This window comes from Rhipicephalus sanguineus, chromosome 10 (assembly GCF_013339695.2).
Source record: "Rhipicephalus sanguineus isolate Rsan-2018 chromosome 10, BIME_Rsan_1.4, whole genome shotgun sequence".
In the NCBI taxonomy this organism is placed as follows: Eukaryota; Metazoa; Arthropoda; class Arachnida; order Ixodida; family Ixodidae; genus Rhipicephalus; species Rhipicephalus sanguineus.
Window position 1 is genome coordinate 89,137,711 of NC_051185.1, and position 22,006 is coordinate 89,159,716.

The window sequence follows — 22,006 nt, forward strand, 5'->3', positions numbered from 1 at the left end:
TATCGTTATAAGTATATTACACTGCATACCTAAGACGCTGGGCTGTTCCAAAAAACGCAGTATGCGGACAAATCGGCTGTAACTGTGATGTCAGTCCCGCAGTCGTCTTGCTGGAGCCAATTACGTATGCCCAAACCTCGTTGATAGTTAGCATATCTACAGCAACCCCTGTAGCAAAACTAACGAGTTCTTCCCATGGACTTCGTTTAGGCGGTAGTCAACAAAAAATAAGAATAAAGAAATGACGAAAACATTGAAGTTACACTCAGAAGATGGGATTTTTCAGGTTAACCGTGTTTATTTCACATATATTTGAATAGCTGACTTTATTTTTGGAGGAGTGTCAGCGCGTGGTGGCTGCACGCCTGCGCACGCAGGGCTGCGCATCGACGGCTGTGACGTCAATTGTCCCCGCGGTGGATACAGGGTGCACGTGTTGCTGTCGTACCAGTTCTCTTTCTCGACATCTTCTTTACATCCCACTCTGCTCCTTCCACAAAGCCGCTGAGACGTGCACCACCCTCTAGGGTCTTGACTCCACCCGGGAGCATTGTTCTCTGTCAGTACCCATCTTGCTGGTTCTAGGAACCGAAGTGGGAGCGGGGTGGGTTGAGAGGCGCGACCAATGGCTGGCCAGATTAGTCTTTTAGCAAATTACAGAAATACGGTACGGTATGACGGTACCACTCCTCCTTTCCCAGCAGTTGTGCCTTTGCTGCTCTAATTTCAGTGAAGGCACCGCCACAGCAGAAACGCTTTTTCAAAAATTGCAGTGTGGTGGTCACGGCTCATGGTTGCTTCTCAGCCTACGCACTCTTAACGAGGAACCTATCGCTCGGGGGACGCGCTGTCACTGGAACTAGGCACGGCTTCAGCACAAGTGAGCGTGGGTGAGCGCTATCGCACTGCCTTGCCGTATTTGCGTGCCGTGTTTCCGTAACTTGCTAAAATACTCTGTTGGCCCGCACGCTTCCGGGGACATTAAACGCCATCAAACGTCCTCTCCTCTAGATTACGGCGCAGTCACTAGACGCGTCAGTGTGTGAGAAACGCCATAAATTAATTATTTTCCCCTAGTTTCCGCCTGAAATGAAGGTTTCAGCACCAATTTCTTGCACCCCATCTTTGATTTAGGTGTAAATCTCGGTGGCAACTATTTTAGTCCGTACCTCTCCAACGCGTGATGAAAAGTACTGCCATGATACCACCTTCATGTCTCTGCGTCACGAAAAAAAAAACATGGCTGATCCCTCTGTCATAGGAATCGGTATAGCACGGAAGTGAAACGTGTCTTCACAGACGTAGTTGAGCCTTTGTTGTGCAGAATGGCAAGAAGCTCAAACCTCGCAACGCACTGCTCGAGCAGGCAGAAATGACGCACGGAGAGAACCTGCACATGATGAGCGCCAACTCACAACTGTCACAGCTGGACAGTTTAAGCGCCATGTTCAAACACAAAAGAAGGCGCACGAAACGAACGCGCAAGTATACACAGCATGAGTGCAAACTAACTGCCACAGTTGCAACTTATTTGTGTGTGAGCAGCGCGCTCCTTTCGCAAAAGCTGCTGCTGGAGTGACCGAAGTGAGCTTCGGGCTTTCAGTAACGTCAACACAAACTTGTGGTGAGAGCAGAATACGTACTAACCACCCCCCATCATGAGCTAAGCGCGCGCGCACGAGCGACCACGCCCTGTGGAGGCGCGCGCACATCGCAATGCGCGGGGCGACGACGTTTAAAGCGCGCTCTTCGAGCCGTTCGCGCCATCTCGCTAGTGATAACAAAAACACGCTAAAGTGCCACTGATCTCTGAGTACCGCCAACGGTAAATGGTGTATATCAAGAGCTCGCCGTTAGCACACTGAAGAACGTGCCGTCTGGGACCGAGTCTTTTCGTGCCGTGCAATTCGAAGAGCGGGTGGTAGGTTTGACTCCCGCGACGCAATTCTTCGTCTAGTTTTTTTTTTTCATCTGTTAGTGTATATTTTACAACGTCATATCCTTGACGGAAATACGTCAGTGGAGCTGAGGTGGACCCCGGCACAAATCATTTTGGTGTTAAAAAACATTAAATATATCAGAAGGGCGTTTTCGGAAAGAAATCACGCTGCATGATAGATCACGTTTTGCCACAACGCAATTTTGAAATTTTATTTGAATGCTTCTCTATGCGGTGCATAGAGTGTGAATGGGCCCATCAGAGGACAACGACACCAAACAGCGTAGTACGCTCTAAACGTTCACAGTTTACTTCGATAGAAAAATTCAAGCGTGCGCACCACCACGCGCATGGCTGGTTTCAGTTGGAGATACGCACTCACCGTTTCTATTGTTCACCATACCTTTATCGATGTTATGTCCCTTTGCACTGAGTTTCGATCTCCGAGCAAACCCAGTACATTTACTCATCACTTAGAGAGTGCATTCAGGCATCCAAATACAAAGGCAGCATTGAAGGCGGCTGTTAAACTGTTTATTTAGTGATTTCACTGCGATGCTCTTAATCTGTAGTTAGTCAGCATTTTTTAACGGTCCTCCTCACGCAAAAAAATAATGAAGGCGATCATAGGCCAATTTCGTGGACAGCGCAATGCCCGGAGAAACCCCGCTGGGGCTTGAATTAGGTGGAAGCATTGCGCTCCTGATATTTATTTATTTATTTACTTATTAATTTATTTTGATATGCCTCAGCCCTAATTGTTGGTTGCAGCGTATGAAGACATGTACTCGACTATGGAACTGATTTTGTCGTACGAGTATTTGTCCGCAATTAGTCACAAGTGGCTATAATGTGTGGTTCGATTAAAACAGTTAAATGACTTAGCTTACGTTTTGCCTTACCATGTAAGAGTTGCATGCGGATGTCCGTAAAGCTATCGCAGTTGAATGCAAGCACAAGCAATATTGCACGAAATATCAATGATATAAAGTACCCTACCATAAGAGAGACGTATGCAGCTGTACCTATACAAAATTATATCAAAACACTTGTTTTAAAAAAGTGTTTAGATCAAAATTTTAATGATTTAGAGAACTATAATTTCCGTACTATGGGAGACTGCCTATAGGCCAAAAATTGCCGTGAGTAAACGCGGTTAAACCAATTTTGTCGAGCGATAGCTCGGTTTTGCTTGGTTATGGGAAAGAACAAGACCTTTGGTTTGCAGAGGTTTAACATTACTGCATATCTTGGTGTCGGCAAGGACGACGAAAAGTCTACGCACTTTGACTACACGCCGCAACAAGTGAGCCAACGTGTTGAATCACAGCTGAACTCAACACGCAGACGCTCTAGGCGTGAGCGCGCAGTGAACCGGATGTAGCCAGTAGCGAGTTTTGTTACTGGGTACGTAGCGTTGCTAGCGGCGTTGCGTACGCAAGAACGCCAGGTTTCGCATAAAATGTGTGCGGAGAACTGCTCATGCGCACTATACAAAACGCAACGCTCTTCTGTATGCAATACGCTAGTGACTCGCTAGTCACTCTGGCGCTGGCTGCACGATAGACCCGCATTGAGCTGCTGTTCGTTTTCGCGAACCTACCGCACTGGTGTTTCGCTGACGGTATTTCGCCTGACTTGATTTTGGCTTAGCCTGCAGTTGAGATTCATGGAATGGGGCATTTCGTTGGCTCATGACGGAATGAAGACAATTACAGCTCTAGAGGAAAAGTTGACACGTGAGTGCTTCTGGAGCCAAGGTGGGTATGTCATGCCCTACGTCTCATCTATAGGGTCGGCGCAAATCGCTCTGACAAACCTTGAGAGTTTTGTTCAAGTACTTTGCTAAAACCTGGTATGTGAAAAAAACTCGTGGGCAGCATAATGAAGGGTTTTTGAGTGAAAAACTTTCTTTTATTTTATTTTTAACGCAGTTCCGTCCTGGCAGCGCTACTGCGCAACAGGATGAGTAATTTTTTTTGCTCTAACGCCCTTTTGAACCTTTTAATTGCGTTCAGATTCATGCTATTGCGGAGGCTGTGAGTTGGCGGCTTTATCAAGACATTAGGAAAGGTCATTTTCATCCGTCCTTGTTCTCATTACATGTCCTCCACAACAAGAAAAAAAATGCCACCACCTCCCCAAAGGTAATTGGGAGGAAATGCGAATGCATTTCTTGCGCCGAGAGTACACGGCGTAGTAATTTTAATCGCGTAAAGCTGGACAAATCGACGCGCTCAAGTGTCTCCCTTTTAGGCGCCTCTTTCAACGAACGCTTCCTACGTGCGTTCGTAATCACCTCAGGGATGTTGCCACCGCCTTCAATGCAGCACAAACGCGTTTAGGACGCGCTGTTTTCAGGCTGTGCCAAGGCAGCACAAACGCTACAAACGCGTTTCAAACGCACTGCATTGAGGCGGTGGCGCAGGTAGGAGAGAGAGCGAACGGCGAGAGAAGGAGCGCCGAAGCAGTGCACCTGCCCTCTCCTACACACTCTCCACATACGCGGGAGCTCGGATGCGTACGCCCTCACACGCCAGAGCGCGCTCCTCCTCTCCACTCACTCTCCGCGACTCCGCCCGCACCACCTGCTCCGGTTGCTAGGGGCGAGGATAAGCACGCGCGCCCGCAGCTGTTGCTATGGGAGAGGGAGTGAGAGCGGGGAGGTGCGCGGACAACGCCGGATGCCTCACATAGCCCGACTAAGAAATGCATTCGCATTTAAAAAAGTCACACGGTCCCTCAAACGTTCGCCTAAGACGGCTCGAAGCCATTACCTTATTTTCCTTTCATTAAACTGCATTTACACCGCCCCAAGCACCCCTTAAAGGGGTCCCGTAACACCTTTTCAGTATGGTCAGGAAACGCTATTGTTGGGTAGTCGAGGCTCCTTAGAGAACAAGATTCAAGCACTATAGCGCAGCACGCGGGCAGGAATTTACAATTCATTCTCAAAGTCAGTTAGAAATTGTTGCCTCTTCTTTCTACAAATGATGCCATATACCCAGATGACCGTTCCATATACCCAATTTCAGAGCCATTGGCTCATTTGTGCAAAATGGTTAATCTTTAGCAAAATAGTTACAGCGATTGCCACGGCAGGCCGTCACGTGCGAGCGCACGCGATCACACTGAAAGTACTCTGCCTCTACCTGAGTAGTCTGCTACGTAAGTACGCAAGTGCGTATGTACGTAAGTACTCTACTCGTAGTACGTAAGTAGCAGTAGCAGTAGTAGCAAAGTAGCAGTAGCAGGGTACTTATGTACTCTGCTACTGCTGCGTCATGTACGACCAGAGTACTTACGTAGTCTGCTCGTACTTGACGGATTGTAAAACATTTTTCGGTGGTCCATTCATGAGGCAAAATACCCGTTATGGAATCCATTAGATGGCTACTTGAAAGAGTGTTGCAATTCTTACTCACTTCAGTTTAACCAAACTCGGTGCATAGCGCACTTGAGTTCTACGGACATATTCCGTGACACCATCCAATGGCTCCGAGGTAATGTTGATCACTTCATGGAGTACAACCACTCTTTTTGTGGCATGTTTTCACCGTGACCTTCTCGACGAGCACCGCCACCTGTGCGAATTGGAGAGGTCACGATACGCGCTTAGCAGAAGCAAGAAAAAAGACAAAGAAAAAGAACCGCGTCTTGTGACATACGCCTGCTTCGTTCTCCTCCTTAACGTTCACGCCTATCAGGTGCATTCGCATGCATGAACAGGGCACTTTCGCAGGCTATGACTGCCAAGCGAAACCGGCTCGCTGTAGACGTCAACATCATCACACCAAGACTGCAAGCGGAACAACCCTGGTACTGGCGTTGTGTGCTCTTCAGTGTTGCTCGGATAACACAGCAATATGGAACCCACGTTGTTGGATCCTCTTCAAGTATGATGTCCGATCTAGGGCCACGCCTGGGCTCAGCACTCCGCCCCTGCACATCACACAATTGTTTATTGGAGAAACACCTGAATACACTCTTTGCCGCAAGGAGAAACTGGACTAGCCGGCCCAGTTATCTGTTGCAGGCGCTTGGGCTCATACATGATGATGATAGTTTATGCAAAAGCATAACGGCATAACGAAAAGCATAAGAGCTCCGCTGTAAAGAAACGAAGAGTTTTAGGAGAGGAGATTGGTGGAGGAGAGAGCTCACGGAGTACTTTTCCAAGGGTAGAAGGGCTTTATTCCCACCTGTTGCACAGCGCACCTAGTGTCGTGTCCGTTGTTTTGAAAACACATCATATAAATTGAGAAATAATTTGTCTCTGAGAAAATGCAAAAGAAGAGGTTTCTAGTTTTTAGCGCTCATTAATATGGCCTCTCCACCACCATATCGATATTACGTGCTACTTTTCGCGTCAAGCCAATCAGAAGAGCACGGCCTTTGTCGTCACTGCCACTTGACCAAACGTCACTTCCCATAACAAAAATAGTCGATATGCGTCAATGTAGCCCAAACTCAAGCCAGCGTTGCCAACAAATTTTTGGAAAATACCCTACATCACGGTTAGATTACTTTACTCTGCGCAATTTGTTATTACCCTACATTTTACCCTACGCCTAAAAATAGCGCAGCGTAATAATAATAAGGCATAGCCCATACTTCACTCTACGACATACAGACATGTTGGCGCTGAAGTCGGTAGTGACATCAGCGGTTTAAAAATTAGATTTAAAGCGAAACTATGGAACATAAAAGACAGCAAAAGGAAACAGAAAGAGTTCCGGTATTTGTATGAGAAGAGCGTTGACACACAGTTGACAAATAGAGCTAGGAGACTCATCAGCGTGTATACGGCTGGCAGTGTAAACGAAATGGTAACAAAGAGCGTCAAGTGAAGAGTCAGAGAGGCGGACAATATTTTTTGGATAGCAGCGATGGGAAGAATATCGGCTTGAGTAACTACCGATATTGTAGAGGCTAACGAAGCGAGGATATATCTTATGATAATTCAAGTGGAAGCTGTTTTAAGTGAAGTTGGGTTGCCGTAGAACGCACAGCTGTGAAGTGAGAGTCAGTAAAGAATAAAAAAAATGCGCATGCGTGGGGAAACGACGGAGCATGGTTTGGTTGAATGTGAGGACATGCACTCGGGCGTATGTTGGGCCACTAGCCTGCGTGACGGCTTGGGTTTTAGGAACAACATTGGAAAGGTAAAATGGTCGGTGATAAAAATAAGTAATATACGACTTTAGGGTAGGTGGGGAAGAGGTAGGCAGAAAGCAAGCCAAAAAGATAGCAGGAAAACATGGAAGGTTAAGCTGCGTAAGGGGCAGAATGTTGGGCTGTGGGTTTATAGGGGTGTTTTTTTTACAGGAAGGGAGTCTTATTTTAGCTAGACAAGATCAGGCCAAAGCGTGAAAATAATAATAATAATAATAATAATAATAATAATAATAATAATAATAATAATAATAATAATAATAAAATATAGAGCTTGGTCGAGCGCAGGTCACCGCGTCGATGTAAAGGAGACGCATCTCTTAGCATCTATCGATCTGCTGTCATCGAACAAAAACTCGCATGGTCCCTTATGCATTCAGCAAAGATGACTCGAAGGTCTAAGATGACGGGAGTGATCGCCGTTGTAAAATATAAAAGCCTCTTCACGCAACGAACGAATGGGAGACGGAGGACAGGGGGAAAAAACATACATGGGGATGTGTGACGCACTACCTTTTCGTCTCTGCCCTATCGTGGTGAGGTGTGCTTTCAAAGAGTTCCAGTTTATTTTTAAAAAAAAGACGTAGTTTTCGGATCTATTAAGGAATGCCACTCTCGGAGATGTGACGTTGATCATCTACATTTTTCCCTGGTGGATGTCAAGAGAAAAGTGGAAATTACGCGACGACTGATAAGACAATCGTATTACCGCCCTACGCTGACCGAAAAATTCAGAAAGTACCATACAATAGGGAAATTACCCTACGGTTGACAGCACTAAGTCAAGGTAGTTTATCCGGTGAAACAAACTTATAGCAGCTTCGTTTTCGGCGTTGCCACAGGCGCAACGATACCGGCGCATTCCACAGTCCTAGAAAAAGCGACGAAAACAACATGCACAATTTTTGTCGCAGCCCCCACCTCTCCATTTAGTTTTTTTTTATTGTGACGCCCACCAGCCAATTCACACGATAGCGTTTGTATCATTTCTCATTTGTTCGTTTGTCTCTGTTCGCCTGCCTATATATTCTCTGCCTTTCCAATAAAGAAACCAGTTGATCTAAAAAAACCTCGAACCCGCTTGCACGGGGAAGTGTCGCGCACTGTGAGGAAATTTACTCAGACATTTTCCACATGGTGTGGGCGTGCCAAAAAAAAAAACCCAAGCCTATCCCTCCCGGAAGGACTCGGAGGCAGCCCTGCTCGGCTGCTCGAACCTGACGGCCAGAGGGGGCTTGGTAGAGCGGACCCGGGCCACGGCCGATGCCAATGGACTTCCTTATAAAGAAGCCCACCTGGTAGCGGTACGGAGCGGCCCCGTAATCATCGCTCCCTCACCCTCCCTGTAGACAACTTCTATAAATAAATGTTTTTCAGTCAGTCAGTCAGCTAGTCAGCACTGTGTGGTGTTAGCTTTTCGTCCCGTTTTCTGCGCTGTTCTGCCACAATTGCCTTTCAAGACACTCGCTTTAGGATCGTCACGGCCGGTATTCAAACCCAAGCAACAGAGTGAAAACTTATTTCCTCTATTTAATTAAAGCGAAAGCCTTAGACGCCTCATGACGCGCCCGAATTGACCACTGGCGGTGTGGGCATCCCACGTCAGCGACGATTGATGCAAGAACCACCATCACGTGATGGCGTCACAATATGATGCCACGTGATGGTGTCATTTGACGTCACATATAGGCCAATTATGTGACGTCATTATGACGTCATCAAGACATCATGTGATGACATCATTTGTCATGGCATGACGTCACCTGATGACATCATCACATGACGTCGCTTGGTCAAAGATGGGCCGATCACGGAGGCAGTGCAAAACCAGGTAAGGTGCAGAAAGTTTTGGAACAACTCTCATCTTGGAGGCAGCGCAAAAGCACGTGAGGCGCAGAAATCTTTCGGACAGGTGTAGGGGTGAATAAATACATACACTGATAAGAAAAAGATGGCTTTCGCTTTCAAGTAGTCTAAGGTGAATGCATGAGGAACCCTGTGAGTTTTTCGTTTACAGCAGCGATTGTCTCGCGAGACAGACAGACGGAATTGAATAGGCGTAGAAATGCTTACGCACTTAAAATGAATGTCAAAATTAACACTGAAGAGCCCGGTGGTATAACTTCGGCTTGATTATCATAGACACTGCCATGCTTTTCATAATGACAGAGAGCTGAGCTAGTTGGTAAGCATTCATACAAAAAGACAGGGCGTGCAAACACGGAGACAAGAAAGAAGTCAGGACACCACAAACGGCGTTTGTGGTGTCCTGACTTCTTTCTTGCGTCCATGTTTGCGCGCCCTGTCTTTTTGGAATGAATGCTTTTCATGCTCACGTGTAAATTTCTGCATTGTACTGGCCTTCTTGCAGGTTGGTCATGAAAAAGCAAATCAGCTCATTAACCATAACTAAAGTATCACAAAAAGAACTTTAGTTCGGGACTGCCATCGTGTGTGTTTAAAGCAGTATAGAACATGTTACGGATGGTTTTCGGTGCGCCATATTGGGCTGTTAACTTTGCGCTTCTTTATCTTGAACAACTAAGCGAACTGTGCTACGGTGGGCGTATACACATGAAAAAGTTTGGGCTGGCGCATTTGGCGTTTCCTGACCTCATCAGTTCACGTTACGAGGTACAATAGCCAGAAAACATTCAAACATTCGTTTAGCAGCCCAAGATGGCGACGCCCATGTGTCTTACGTAAAATAGTCTATAGAAAGCAGTTTAAGTCACTCACTTCATTGTCATCTTGTCTCTCTCCTTGAGCACCACCACTGCGGCTTGCACCATGCACACTGCTGTAGTCACGTATGCGGGATCTGCAATTTTTATGAGGAAACCATTGAGGCACACCTTCCTTTCCTGGGAAGTTCCGTGCACTGCTGCATAAAACGCTTCTATGTTGATTTCGTCAGTGCAAAAGCAACGGATGCCATGATGTGCAGGCCATAAGGCAGTATTCAGCGAAAATGTAATATAAAAGCTACAAACGGGAAGGGCGTCAGTTAGCTTTTTGTTTAGAAGAGACATGCCTAGTATCTGATGGCGGGGACACAAATTCCAAGCGACACAAGTCATCTTCTGACAACATGAAACGCCATTGAAGATGGGGTGCTCTTTCGTACAGTCCGCAAAAGAAGTTCTGTCTTTTTTGAATGCTACACAATCCATGTGCTCGTTTCCGTTCGCCTTTCAGTGAAAGGAGAACGCATGCAGTCAGCAGCAATCACGTCACTTCAGTAGCTTCAAATACTATGATTGCAGGCGTGTGTATATGGTTAGTGCACAAATGTTAGTGTTATCTGGAGGTGTCAAATCACTCGCTAAAGTGAAACATCCAGGAATACATTAAAGAGCAGGTAGCGCAAAAATTACGGGGACACAAGAAAGCAACATAAACACGAGACAGGTGCTAACTTCAAACTGAAATTTATTCTCAGAATCCACGCTTATTTATAAACCAGCAGAGATAAAAACAGACATCGTCACCCAGGAACGTACATCGTAATCCACAATGAACATTATGAGAACATCTTGATTGGCTTTTACAACAAAAATGATACAAGCAAAATGTGACACAGCAAAGATAAGCTAAAACTTGAACGCGAGCGATTCGAGTACGCGTGCTCAAACTAGAGACTTTTATTGCGCGGAAAGCGTATGTGCAAGTTCAGCTGTTAGGAACGCTAACTCACAAGGTTGTAGGCTGAAGGAAGGCTGGCTGACACACTCGAGATCGTTCTTTTGAATCAAAAACGCTTCCTAGATTTCTGTAGACGCCTCATTACGGTTTCGGTACACTACTGTTTCGGTACACCATACTCGCATCTCGCGATGCATTGTCGGCAGTGCGGCTGTCAGCCGCTTTTAAATGACACTACAGTGGTGTACCGAAACCGTAATAAGGTGTCCAGAGATATCTTGGAAGCGTTTTTGATTCAAAAGAACGATCTCGAGTGTGTCAGCCAGCCTTCCCTGGGCCTACATCCTCGTGAGTTAGCGTTCCTAACAGCTAAACTTGCACATACGCTTTCCGCGCAATAAAAGTCTCTAGTTTGAGCACGCGTACTCGATTCGCTTGCGTTCAATTTTTAGCTTATCTTGGCTGCGTCACATTTTGCTTGTATCATATGTGTTGTAAGAACCGATCAAGATGTTTTCTTACTATTCATTGTGGATTACGATGTACGTTCTTGGGTGACGATGTCTGCTTTGATCTCTGCTGGTTTTTAAATAGGCGTGGATTCTGAGAATAAATTTCAGTTTGAAGTTAGCGCTCGTCTCGTGTATATGTTGCTGCCTTGTGTCCCCGTCATTTTTGCGCTACCTGCTCTATGATGAATTCTTACAAACTCGCCCAGATTTCCGTTCTCGTAATCCAGCAATATTACCTAAGCGCTTAACACTTTCGTGACCCCTGCGGGGTTGTTCACTGCATGGGTAGAAGTATTCGAACCACTAGCTTTGGAACAGCTAGAAATGAAGTTTGATGCAGAATACACCACATGCTCGTTGCAGAGGCCATCACGCTCTTCTGCAATGATGGCGACCAATTGCAAAGAACTGATTGAATACTTAAAGTGAAAAAGCGTTAACGTAGGCCTGACATATATGAGGAAATGGCAAATATACTGTTATTACGAATAATTAGTGTTTTTTTACAAACAAATATTTGTATAGATGAGGGATTACCTCCCCTTATTTGCACCGTCACAACATGCTAGCAAGGTCTCGTCAAAATCAAGAGTTAGTGATTCCCAAGCAGACCACGGAATCCGTACACGACTTTGTACAGGGGGGATGTAAACAAACTTAACAGAGTGGCGCGTTGCTTACATCCTAATCCAACCTTCGTGGCAATAAAACAATGCTAGAGTGGTCGTTCATTGCATCACGGATGAATCTAGTCACGTTTTATTGCCATCTAGGATAAAACCGCTTGAAACAAAATGTGAAACGGTACAGAACATAGAAGCCGCACTGTTCGCGCTTTTTGCCATCGCGCCTGCACATCTGTGTCCGTTGTTAATAGGAAACCTACTCGTGCAAAAAAAAAAGAAAAATTAGCCAAAGAATAAGCACGGTTTGTTGCGTGCACAGGAGAAATTTCCCACCAGTAAGTTACCGCTGTGTCTGAAGCGGAACGTGTACAGCTGTTGTATATTGCAGTAGAAACATATATTGGGCACACACTTGCAGAATAAGTAATAAACTCTATAAGAAGTTGAGAAATGAGCAGATGGAACGCTTGAAAATTATAGGTGCAACACAAAGATATAGGAAGACAGCCGAGTGTATCAAAGAACAAACAAGAGCAGCAAAGTGGACCTCGCAAGTGACAGAAAGCAAACGATATGTCGCCCATATCAGCGACAAAATGGATACCAAGAGATGTCAAACGTAGCCGAGGACGCCGAAGGGTTCGCTGAGCCAAATAAATTTACGAAGGTGCAGCACCAATTATTTATGGGTATTGTTTATGGGTAACTATGACAACTGTTCTGTGAACTCCTAAACACATTATCGCAGCCATCCGGCAAGTTGCGTCCTCCGAAGCAATCCTCTAATAGAAATCTTACCTGGCCCTTCCATCCGGATGGTGACGGAATGGTCCATCTTCCCCCTGGGGCGGTCGTCAGTATGAGCCAGCTTTTCCTTCCACCCGCGGCCCCGTACGGTCAGGCTGAAGGAACAGCCCAACGCCTGAAGCATGTTGAACCGAAGTTAATAATTCATAAATATAGAAAACTGACAGATTCCTCGCAAGAGGAGGAATATTTGCTTCCAATCACACACACACACACATTATGTATATATATATATTATATATACATATATATATATATATATATATATATACATATATATATATATATATATATATAGAGAGAGAGAGAGAGATAATAAATGAAGTTGCAGGTAGTACACATTAAAAAGGAAAAAATACCTTCACTAACATTGCCGTCGCGGCACGGCCTTCTTCAGAATAAGCAGGCGTTTGCAAAATACCGCGATCTATGTGAAAGCACTGCCACTCACCGGCAAGAAATTTGACGAATTCACGCCATACTGATACAGCCTACAAGTGGACACCACTGACAAAAAAAAACCGTAACCTGGTATACCTCCGACGTTGCAACAAAGAAGGAGCAGTATTGAACAACTTGCTTCAAAATTTGTGGCAATAATTTGAGCTAGTTTGCTTTCTCGATCATGAAATCCAGTGGTTACCTCCCGCACGCGTCCTGGCAGCAGATGGTCTTCATCTGAGCTTTGAAGGTGTGTCGTTGGTTGCAAGCCACATCCGCATCCATGCTTCAGGAGACCGATACATGCGACATCATCTGTCTGGTGTGATTCCTCAGCGAATTACGCTCCGAATCAAGTAGGTTGAGCTGGGCAACTTTCAGCACACAGTCAGTCTACAACACAGCTTAACTCAAAAAGAATACCACACCGACAGCATCCCCCGCCCCGACGAGTAAGCCTTGCGGAACACAGAACGTCGCCTTGAAAGCATCGTGCGCCCCTATGACCAAGTCTCCATCTACACAGCATACCTCAAGCCCACCGCCGCCTGTGGTCGTTACGCCACTTTCGTCGTCTCAACCGCACCACGGACTCCGGAAAACGGATGCAACCACGACAGGAACGCATTGACTACCACAACGCCAGCTGGTTGAGAGTACTTCGTCCGATTCAGTGGTTCTCAAATGGGGTTCCGCGCAGCCGTCCTGCGGGTGCCGTGATGTCATCGCCCGCGAAAAAAAAGTTTTTGGAGACGAGGTTAGACCTATTCTCAGTTCCAGATCCTGTTCGAGGAACTGCAGCAACATTCTCAACAACGTCAGCCGCTATAGTGCTGCACTGCCTTCGCCTCTGGTGTGTATTTGTTCGAGCAAGGCAATGTATTTGCAAAAAAGGGCGTGCGTATCGGTTCATGTATAGCACCCATTCGTCGCGATTTCTTTTTATCTGGTTTTAGCATTACGTTGTCTAAAACGCTAGCAAACACGAAAGTGTGCTAAGTTTTTCGCTTCTGTTGACGTAGAAGCAAGGGTTGACGAGGTGTTACCCGTGATTAAGGAATGGCTTGCGGCCCTGGAAGTCACTTACGAACTTCCGCAACGGGGCTCTATTCGTTTTTTGGATACCAAGTTATTTTTCTCAGAAAACCACACGTGCTGGTGGTACGAGAGGCGAGCAATTAAGCCTCTTCTTTTGTTCGTTTCCACGCACTCAAAGCTCATTAGGAGCGGCATCACAAACTTGTGTTTCAAAAATGTCCTGACCAAATCTCCGCACCCAACCACCACTGCGGCATCATCCATATCGCGTTTCTCCCGCAGAACGTCGTGTAACTAATGAGCATGTCCACCACATGGTTTGCCGCGATGTCATTCGACCGTCAAACAGCCCCTGGGTGTCTGCTGTCGTTCTTGTAGGGAAGAAAGACGGTTCTGTGCATTTCTGTGTGGACTTCCCAGGACTCAATAAGATCACCCGTAAGGACGTTTATCACCTGCCACGTTTACACGACGCCTTTGACAGCCTGCAAGGAGCAGAATTCTTTTCACGACTGGATTTGCGCTTAGGGTGCTGGCTAATTAGTCACCTTCATTAGCCGTGGGCTAAGTACCCACGGCTAATGACGTTCGACCGAAGACAGCCTCTATCACGCCCGACGGCTTGTGCGAATTCAACGTCATGCCATTTGGACTGTCTAATGCGCCTGCGACCTCTGGCCACATAATGGACGCCTTTCTGTGCAGCTTGAAATGGCACATGCGCTCCTCTTACCTTCGAGACGTCCCTTTTGCTCCTGATTTCTCTACGCATCTTGAACGCCTGCGGCATGTTTTGACCCATTTCAGAAATACTGGCCTACAACTGAATCTAAAGAAGTGCTGATTGGCAGCACGCCAACTGGCAATCCTAGGCTACGTCGTGTGAAAAGATAGAATCATCCCCGATCCAGCAACGCTTCGGGCCATGGCCAAGTTTCCCAAACATACGTCCGTCAAAGAATTGCGCAGTTTCATAGGATTGTGTTCCTACTATCAATGCTTCATTCGAATCTTCACCACAATCATATCGCCGCTGACGAAGCTCCTTGGAAATAACGGATCCCTCAACTCGTGGTCGTCGTTTGTTGACGGCTCCTGCCATGCAATGCCACTACGACCCTACGGCCTCTACAGATGTGATATCGGTTTCAAATGAAACCCCGAACAGCGGCAAGCATTCGCAGTGGTATAGTATGTGCCCTCCAGTCATCAGCATGGACAGACGCGCACATCTGGTTCAGCAGCACTGCGCATATATGTGCGCCTGCCCCTGGAGATAACTGGACGGCGCGGAGCATCAACTGCGAATGTTTGCCGCTGTTCGGGTTTCATCTGACGCGAATAGTACACACGGACGCCAGCGGCGTTGGCCTCGGCGCCGTCCTTGCACAGCGCAAATCAGGATTCCCTGCATATTTGGTGGCATATGCAAGTCGTACGCTTAGTAAAGCGAAGACCAATTACGCCGTGATGAAAAAGCAATGAATGGCGATCATCTGGCCCCTGATGAAGTTTACATTATTTGTATCGTCACCCGTTTGATGTCATTAGCGACGATCATGCACTATGCTGGTGGTCGTCATTCAAGTGTCCCTCAGGCCGTCTCGCCCGCTGGGCACTTCGCTTGAAGTACTACGATGTTCGCGTGCTGTACCGCAATAGACACCCCCATGTTGACGCCGACGCCCACTCGCGCTCCCCCTTGCCTGATGACAATGCCCGCTGTTGAGTATCTTGCCTTGCCGTTTCTTCCATCGCCACTGACACCATCGCTACCGAACAGCGTAAGAGTAAATTGATCGCCTCGCTGATAGACTTACTCACTGATACGTCGCCAACACCAACACGCGCATCGCGTCATCAAGTGCACCATTTCGCCATTCGCAACAACCTACTTCACTGGCGTTATTACAACGCCGATGACGCCAGTGGCTACTAAAGATACCCTGCAGTCTGCGTTCTAAAATGTGCGAGTCGCTCCACACTCATCCGCAGTGTGCCCACTCTGGAGTATCCAAAACGCACCATCACATTCGGCAACGACACTTCTGGCGAGGGTTGTACCACTACGTGCAAAATTTCGTCCGCTCTTGCCTCGATTGTCAGCGCCAAAAAACTTCAACGCGTCTGTCGCCCACAGGTCTACACCCTTCCTCTTACCCTAATTGGCAGTTTGGGCGCGTTGGCATCGATTTCTATGGGCCCCTTCCTCTGGAGTCGCCTGGTAACCGCTGGGCCATCGTCGTTGCTGACCAGCTCACGCGATACGCTGAAACCGCCGCCATCAGAGCGGCTTCAGCGCGCAATGTTGCCTCCTTCCTGCTGCATCGATTCAAACTGCGTCACAGTCTACCCCAGGAGCTGCTCAGCAATTGAGGCCGTGTCGTCTTGTCGGTAGTTGTCGAAGCCGTTCTCAAGGAGAGCCATGCTGTGCACCGTAAAACTACTGCTTACCACCTGCAGATGAATGGCCTCACCAAACGCTTTAACCGCACGCTTGGCGACATGCTATCAATGTGCGTCGCCGCCGATCACACAAATTGGAATGGCATTCTTCCCTTCGTCGCCTTAGGCTACAATACCACCCTCCAGAGCACTACTGGTTTTTCACCCTTCTTATTTTACGAATGGCATCCGGCGCACATAATCGACACGATCATTCTATATCAGCCGGATCCATCTGAGTGCGCGTCTATAGCCGCCACATCCAGACTTGCTGGAGAGTGTGGCGAGCTTGCGCAACCCTTCGGAGCATTCGCCGTGACACAGCCACTTCTGCGTCCACGTTCCTTCCTGGAACACTCGTATTGCTCTCGTTCCCTGCCACTGCAACTGGCCTCTCCAAAACTGCTGCCCAAATACGAAGGCCTCCACCATGTCGTCGAACGCACATTTCCTGTCCATTACCTTGTTTAAACCATTGATCAATGTTCGGACATGCGCCGTCGAGGGCGCAACATCGCCAACGTGGAGCGCTCCAAGACCTACCATGACTCGCTCATAGTGACAAGCTGTTAGGTCGCCGGATGGCTTTCTTTTCGTATCCGGGATAATTGTAGCGAAGCTTAAGAATTGTGTAATGGGTCGTCCTCTCCGGCTCCATCTAAAAGAACACCGCTTGCACTCGATTCGAAATCAAGATTGACTTACTGGGGCCGTTCGCGGCACCGACTTCCAGAAATTAGTGGATCGTTGTAGCTACGGACAATCTCAACCGCTACGCCGAGACAAGGGCCTTGGCCAATGGCACTGCCGCCGAGGTAGCCAAGTTGTTTGTTGAGAATATTGTCCTGTGTCATGGTGCCGCTCAGGTCCTCATCGCTGTCAGATGTACGGCCTTTACTGACGACCTAACTCAAGTGATTTTGAGATACAACCTGACAAGCGATCACCCGACCACAGCCTACCACTCACAGAACAACGGCCTCACGGAGCTTCTAATTAGACCATCGTCGACATGCTGGCTGTGCACGTCGACATGCTGGCTGTGCACGTCGACATGCTGGCCGTGTACGTCCATATAGAACATAAGATGTGGGATGTCATGCTTCCGTATGTGACCTTCGCATGCAACACTGCCGTGCAAGAAGCGACGCAGATGGCGCCATACAAGTTAGTCTACGGAAGGAGCCCAGCAACGGCGCTGGATGCCATCATACCCGACGCCACCAACGAAGCAAACGTCGACGTTACTGTCGACCTTCAGCGCGCCAAACAAAACAGACAACTCGCCCGTCTGCGCATCAAGAGCCAGCAAAAGACCGACAGCCGTCGTCAGAAGCTTCAACGACGCGACGTAGAATACGAGTCCGGCGAACATGTTTGGGCCTGGATGCCGATACGCCGACTTGGACTCAGTGAAAGACTTCTTTGGCAATACTTCGGGCATTCAAGGCGGTTTCACGTCTCGGTGCACTAGACTATGAGGTTACCACGGATGGCAATGCGAACTCTCAGCGGCGCCGCGCACGGCCTAAAGTCGTCCATGTCTGGCGCCGTAAGCCATTTTATAATCGAGGAGTGCTGTTTCTTGTGCGCTTCCTTTTGGGACGCGCTTCAAAAACGAGGACACGGCTTTCGTTTTCGGTTTATGTGTGCCTCACAGCTGTGACCTTGTTATTCAAGCGCCTCCAAAAAAATCGTTTTATACGCGTTATTGGACCTGATGACTCTGCTTTTCGCTATGCACTGTCTTTGCGTACGCACTTTTTCTCCTTCCATGTTCTGTTACAAGCATCTAGATGATGCATGTTCAGAGCAGAAATGTCATGAGCATTCATTTTGCTATTTTTATGTAACCGGTCCGTCACACGTGTAAGCTATTCAGTCCCCGTGACCCCATTTGGGGCCAGTTGTTCGAGCAAGCGCAGCTACTTCTGAAGCAAATAGCATTTACCTTCATATTGACTTTCTACCACAATTGCAAATGACGCACTACGCCATTAACAATCGTAATTTTGAGAATTAGGGAAATACCCAGTATTTCATCATTCATCATTCCCCGGAGAAGGGCGGTAGCCGCTAATCATATATAAGTCATCGTGTGTTCTTTGTCGATACTCTCGCTGAAGGCGATGAATAATTATTATAGCTGAGCCATTTGTAACTGGTGGGAAGTTTCAAAACACCCACTCGTTACGCATTTCGTATTGTGTGACGCCCGTTGTTCTTGCTCTTCTGCCGTGTATGTGGACGTGATTCCTAACTACGTTACACACTACAAGCTTCGGACAATGTTAAACGTTAACCAGAGGTTGCAGGTTCAGTTCCTGCCAACGGTGATCTGCCTTTTCATCCACTTTTGTTTCTTTATGGTTATATTGCAATTACCTCATTACAGTTGAACACTGCAATTATCCCTTATAATTTCCCTGGCTTCATTGCCTCTTCGTTTAATTAGGTTGTACCTAATTTACAAGCCTAATAGTACCCATGTTGAAAATCAGTTCTGCGGAATCCCGCAAGGTGGCGGAAGGGTTAAGAAAGGGAAAACCACCCATTTGTAGCACGAAGCCACAAGGAAATCCAAATCCACACAGATTTCTCAGAAATAAAGCCTCATAGTCGCCGTAAAATTCGTCCTGGTCCGGGGTTTGTGGCTTCGTGCTACAAATGGGTGGTTGTATATTTTCCCTTTCTTAATAGTACCCGGTAAGAGACCAGTCGGCACAAACAGCAATGAGAGAAATATTCGATAAGACGAGTCAGTACTTTACACACCTGCTCCTTGGAGTGTCCGCCTTGTTTCACCCAGCCAGCAGAAAAGACTCCAGGAAACTGCAGCAAATAAAATAATCAGGCGATTAGCGTCCCTGCAGCAACGCCGCATCCCCACAGCATGATTTCACTCACTACGACTAGTAGAGCGACTGGTAGAGCATTAAGAAATCTAACAAAAACGTTTGGAGGTAACCCTGAATGCTGCCGACGACAGTTTCCAGTCAACCAAGGGGCTGCACACACTGAAATCTTTTGCGGACAGATAAAAGGTCGGAAATGAGAACGGCGTCATCCACACAACCACGATAACTGTACGTGATTCCGTTTTAACCGTTATTTGGAGATGTTAAAGGACTAAACATGCACAGCATACTTGCCGCCGACTTGCAGACACAATTAACAAAGACAACGCTATCAAATCGCGGGGAACATAGAAGAGCCCCTTGTGAGTATAAGCCTATGCCATCGCGATAGCTTTAGACAAAGGCGCGATTGTGCGATGCTTCCATTTTGTAAAGTGCGTGAAATATTTCACAGCAGTGGCGTACCCAGGAGGAGGGGCACATCGGGCCCGTGCCCTCCCGAAATTTCTTCTGCCATGTGTTACAGAGCACGAAATTACACTCGACCACACTTACCTATGAAGGGCGTTCCGCTTACCCCCCCTCTCCCCGAAAAACGTTTCTGCCAACGCCACTGCTTCACAGGTACCATCTTATAGTAAAAAATACATGTGTCAAAGGCCATCCTTTTGCTCATGGGAATCTAAGACGTCCTGGGTTTTTTGCCTGCTTATTGTAAATAACGTTGTGCCATATTCAAATTTTTTTTTTCTTACAATAGTTATAGGTCGACTTTTGTTCGAATAATCTATTTTTTTTGTTTTTGTTTCCGCAGAGACCATATAGCGGTCGACCATTTTCGTGCTCCCTCTATTTTCAACTAAATACTGTACATGGCGTCTGACATATGCTAAAATAACGTTATCGAGTACAACAGGAGCAAAACTGGCAGACGTAACCAAGATAGTCACCTGCAATATGCATAAATACCCTCATGATCTCATTCAGATTTCTTACTACAATCATAGCAATAACTACGGGATGTATAGTAGCAATATTCTGGCGTCGAAGTCGTGGGAAAAATATAGTTCTTTTAGGCGCTAAAACAGCTCTGTGATGGGCCAAGATAAGAGATGCGTTTCACAGCAGTCTATTGGGGCCGTTAGCACAACATCGTTATAAATAGGCTTAGCGCGAAATAAATTAACGCATACAGATGAAACACGGCGGACGAGGGCGATCGCTGCAAGAAGCTGTTTATTTCAATCAGCACCCCTCCAATATATGAAGTGATTTCACCCAGATAAGTCAAGCGCCTTCCTTAGGCAACAAACCAGCAATGTACAACAACAAACACCTAAAGTAACAGACCTTCCTTAAGAGTACAGTAGCACGCCTCATACCATAGAGCTCACGAAGTGCTGCAGTTCGACTCTATGAAGAAATAGGTGTTTCACTGCAGAAAAAATTTGAATCCTTGTTGATAAAGAAAGCTTCCAAGCCCACTCGAGCCGTGTTGTCATGAAATGTGGCTCAGACAACAGCAAGCGTGATGAAAGGTGTCGCAGACGTATAGGTTTAAGCTGGCACGCGAATTAATGGCACGTTTGGGCGCGAGTCGGCTAGTCTGGTAAGACATAATCTTATGCGACATTGCGATAGGTACACCGCATATAAAATTATTTTTCGAGAAGCGGTGCAGCTCAAAAAACGCCAGGTCTGCGCGGAAACCGCAGCACAGTCACAGCGAAAGCTCGAATAGTGGAATTGCTACGCCCGTTTTAAACTCTCTAGTGGCTACTAATACAAGTACACTAGCAAAGTACCCACTACGCCACAAATCATAATGCTTGTGAAGTTGGGAAGCACCCACCAGGACATTACTCGTCATTCTGCGGAGAATTATGTGCAGAATCTGTAAGGAATTATGTGCAGTTTCTTGATGCGACGGCTGATGACGATGAAGAAATATGACAGAGCCTTTTGTCATGTGTTGGAAGCTTTAAATGGCCCACTAGTTACGTAATTCGCAATGTGTGACGCCCGGTCGTTATTTCACTCTCCTACCACGCTTTATAACATACGCTAACATGAGAAAGCGGTAGAGAGAGGGAATTAACTTTATTGAGACCCTGAGGAAATGGGTCATGGGAGCCTGTGGGCTTCCTTGGCAACCAATAGAAGTGCACTTGCGAGGAACCCACTACGCTATAAATCATCATAATTTTTGTGAAGTAGGGAAGCAGCCACTATGCAATTTTTCGTCATTCTGCAGACAACCGTGGTACTTGCTAAACACCTGTAAGGCATTATGCGCACTTTCTTGATGCAGTGGCTCATGACGAGGAAGAATTATTGCAGAGCCCTTTGTAATCGGTTGGAAGCATTCAACAACCTACTCGTTGCGCAATTCGCATTGTGTGACGCCTGGTTACAGAATTCGCGTTCTGTGACCTTTGGTTGTTATATCACTCTTCTACCACGCTACATTACATGTGTTAATGTGGTTCCTTCCCGACATGAAGCCTGTCTAGGGTCTTT

At 46.9% G+C, this 22,006-nt stretch overlaps 1 protein-coding gene across 1 annotated transcript in view; it reads right to left on the minus strand.

Annotated features, from left to right (window-relative positions):
• Nucleotides 1–5,574: 5,574 nt before the first annotated feature.
• Nucleotides 5,575–22,006, minus strand: part of LOC119372218 (saccharopine dehydrogenase-like oxidoreductase) — an 88,089-nt gene continuing 71,657 nt past the window's right edge. The window contains exons 9-13 of the mRNA XM_049420151.1: nucleotides 20,869–20,921; nucleotides 19,404–19,460; nucleotides 12,696–12,819; nucleotides 9,854–9,935; nucleotides 5,575–5,881 (exon numbers count right to left, since the gene is read on the minus strand). Coding sequence (XP_049276108.1) covers nucleotides 5,779–5,881; nucleotides 9,854–9,935; nucleotides 12,696–12,819; nucleotides 19,404–19,460; nucleotides 20,869–20,921 — 419 coding nt within the window. The 3' untranslated portion in view covers nucleotides 5,575–5,778. The remainder of the gene's footprint in view (nucleotides 5,882–9,853; nucleotides 9,936–12,695; nucleotides 12,820–19,403; nucleotides 19,461–20,868; nucleotides 20,922–22,006) is intronic.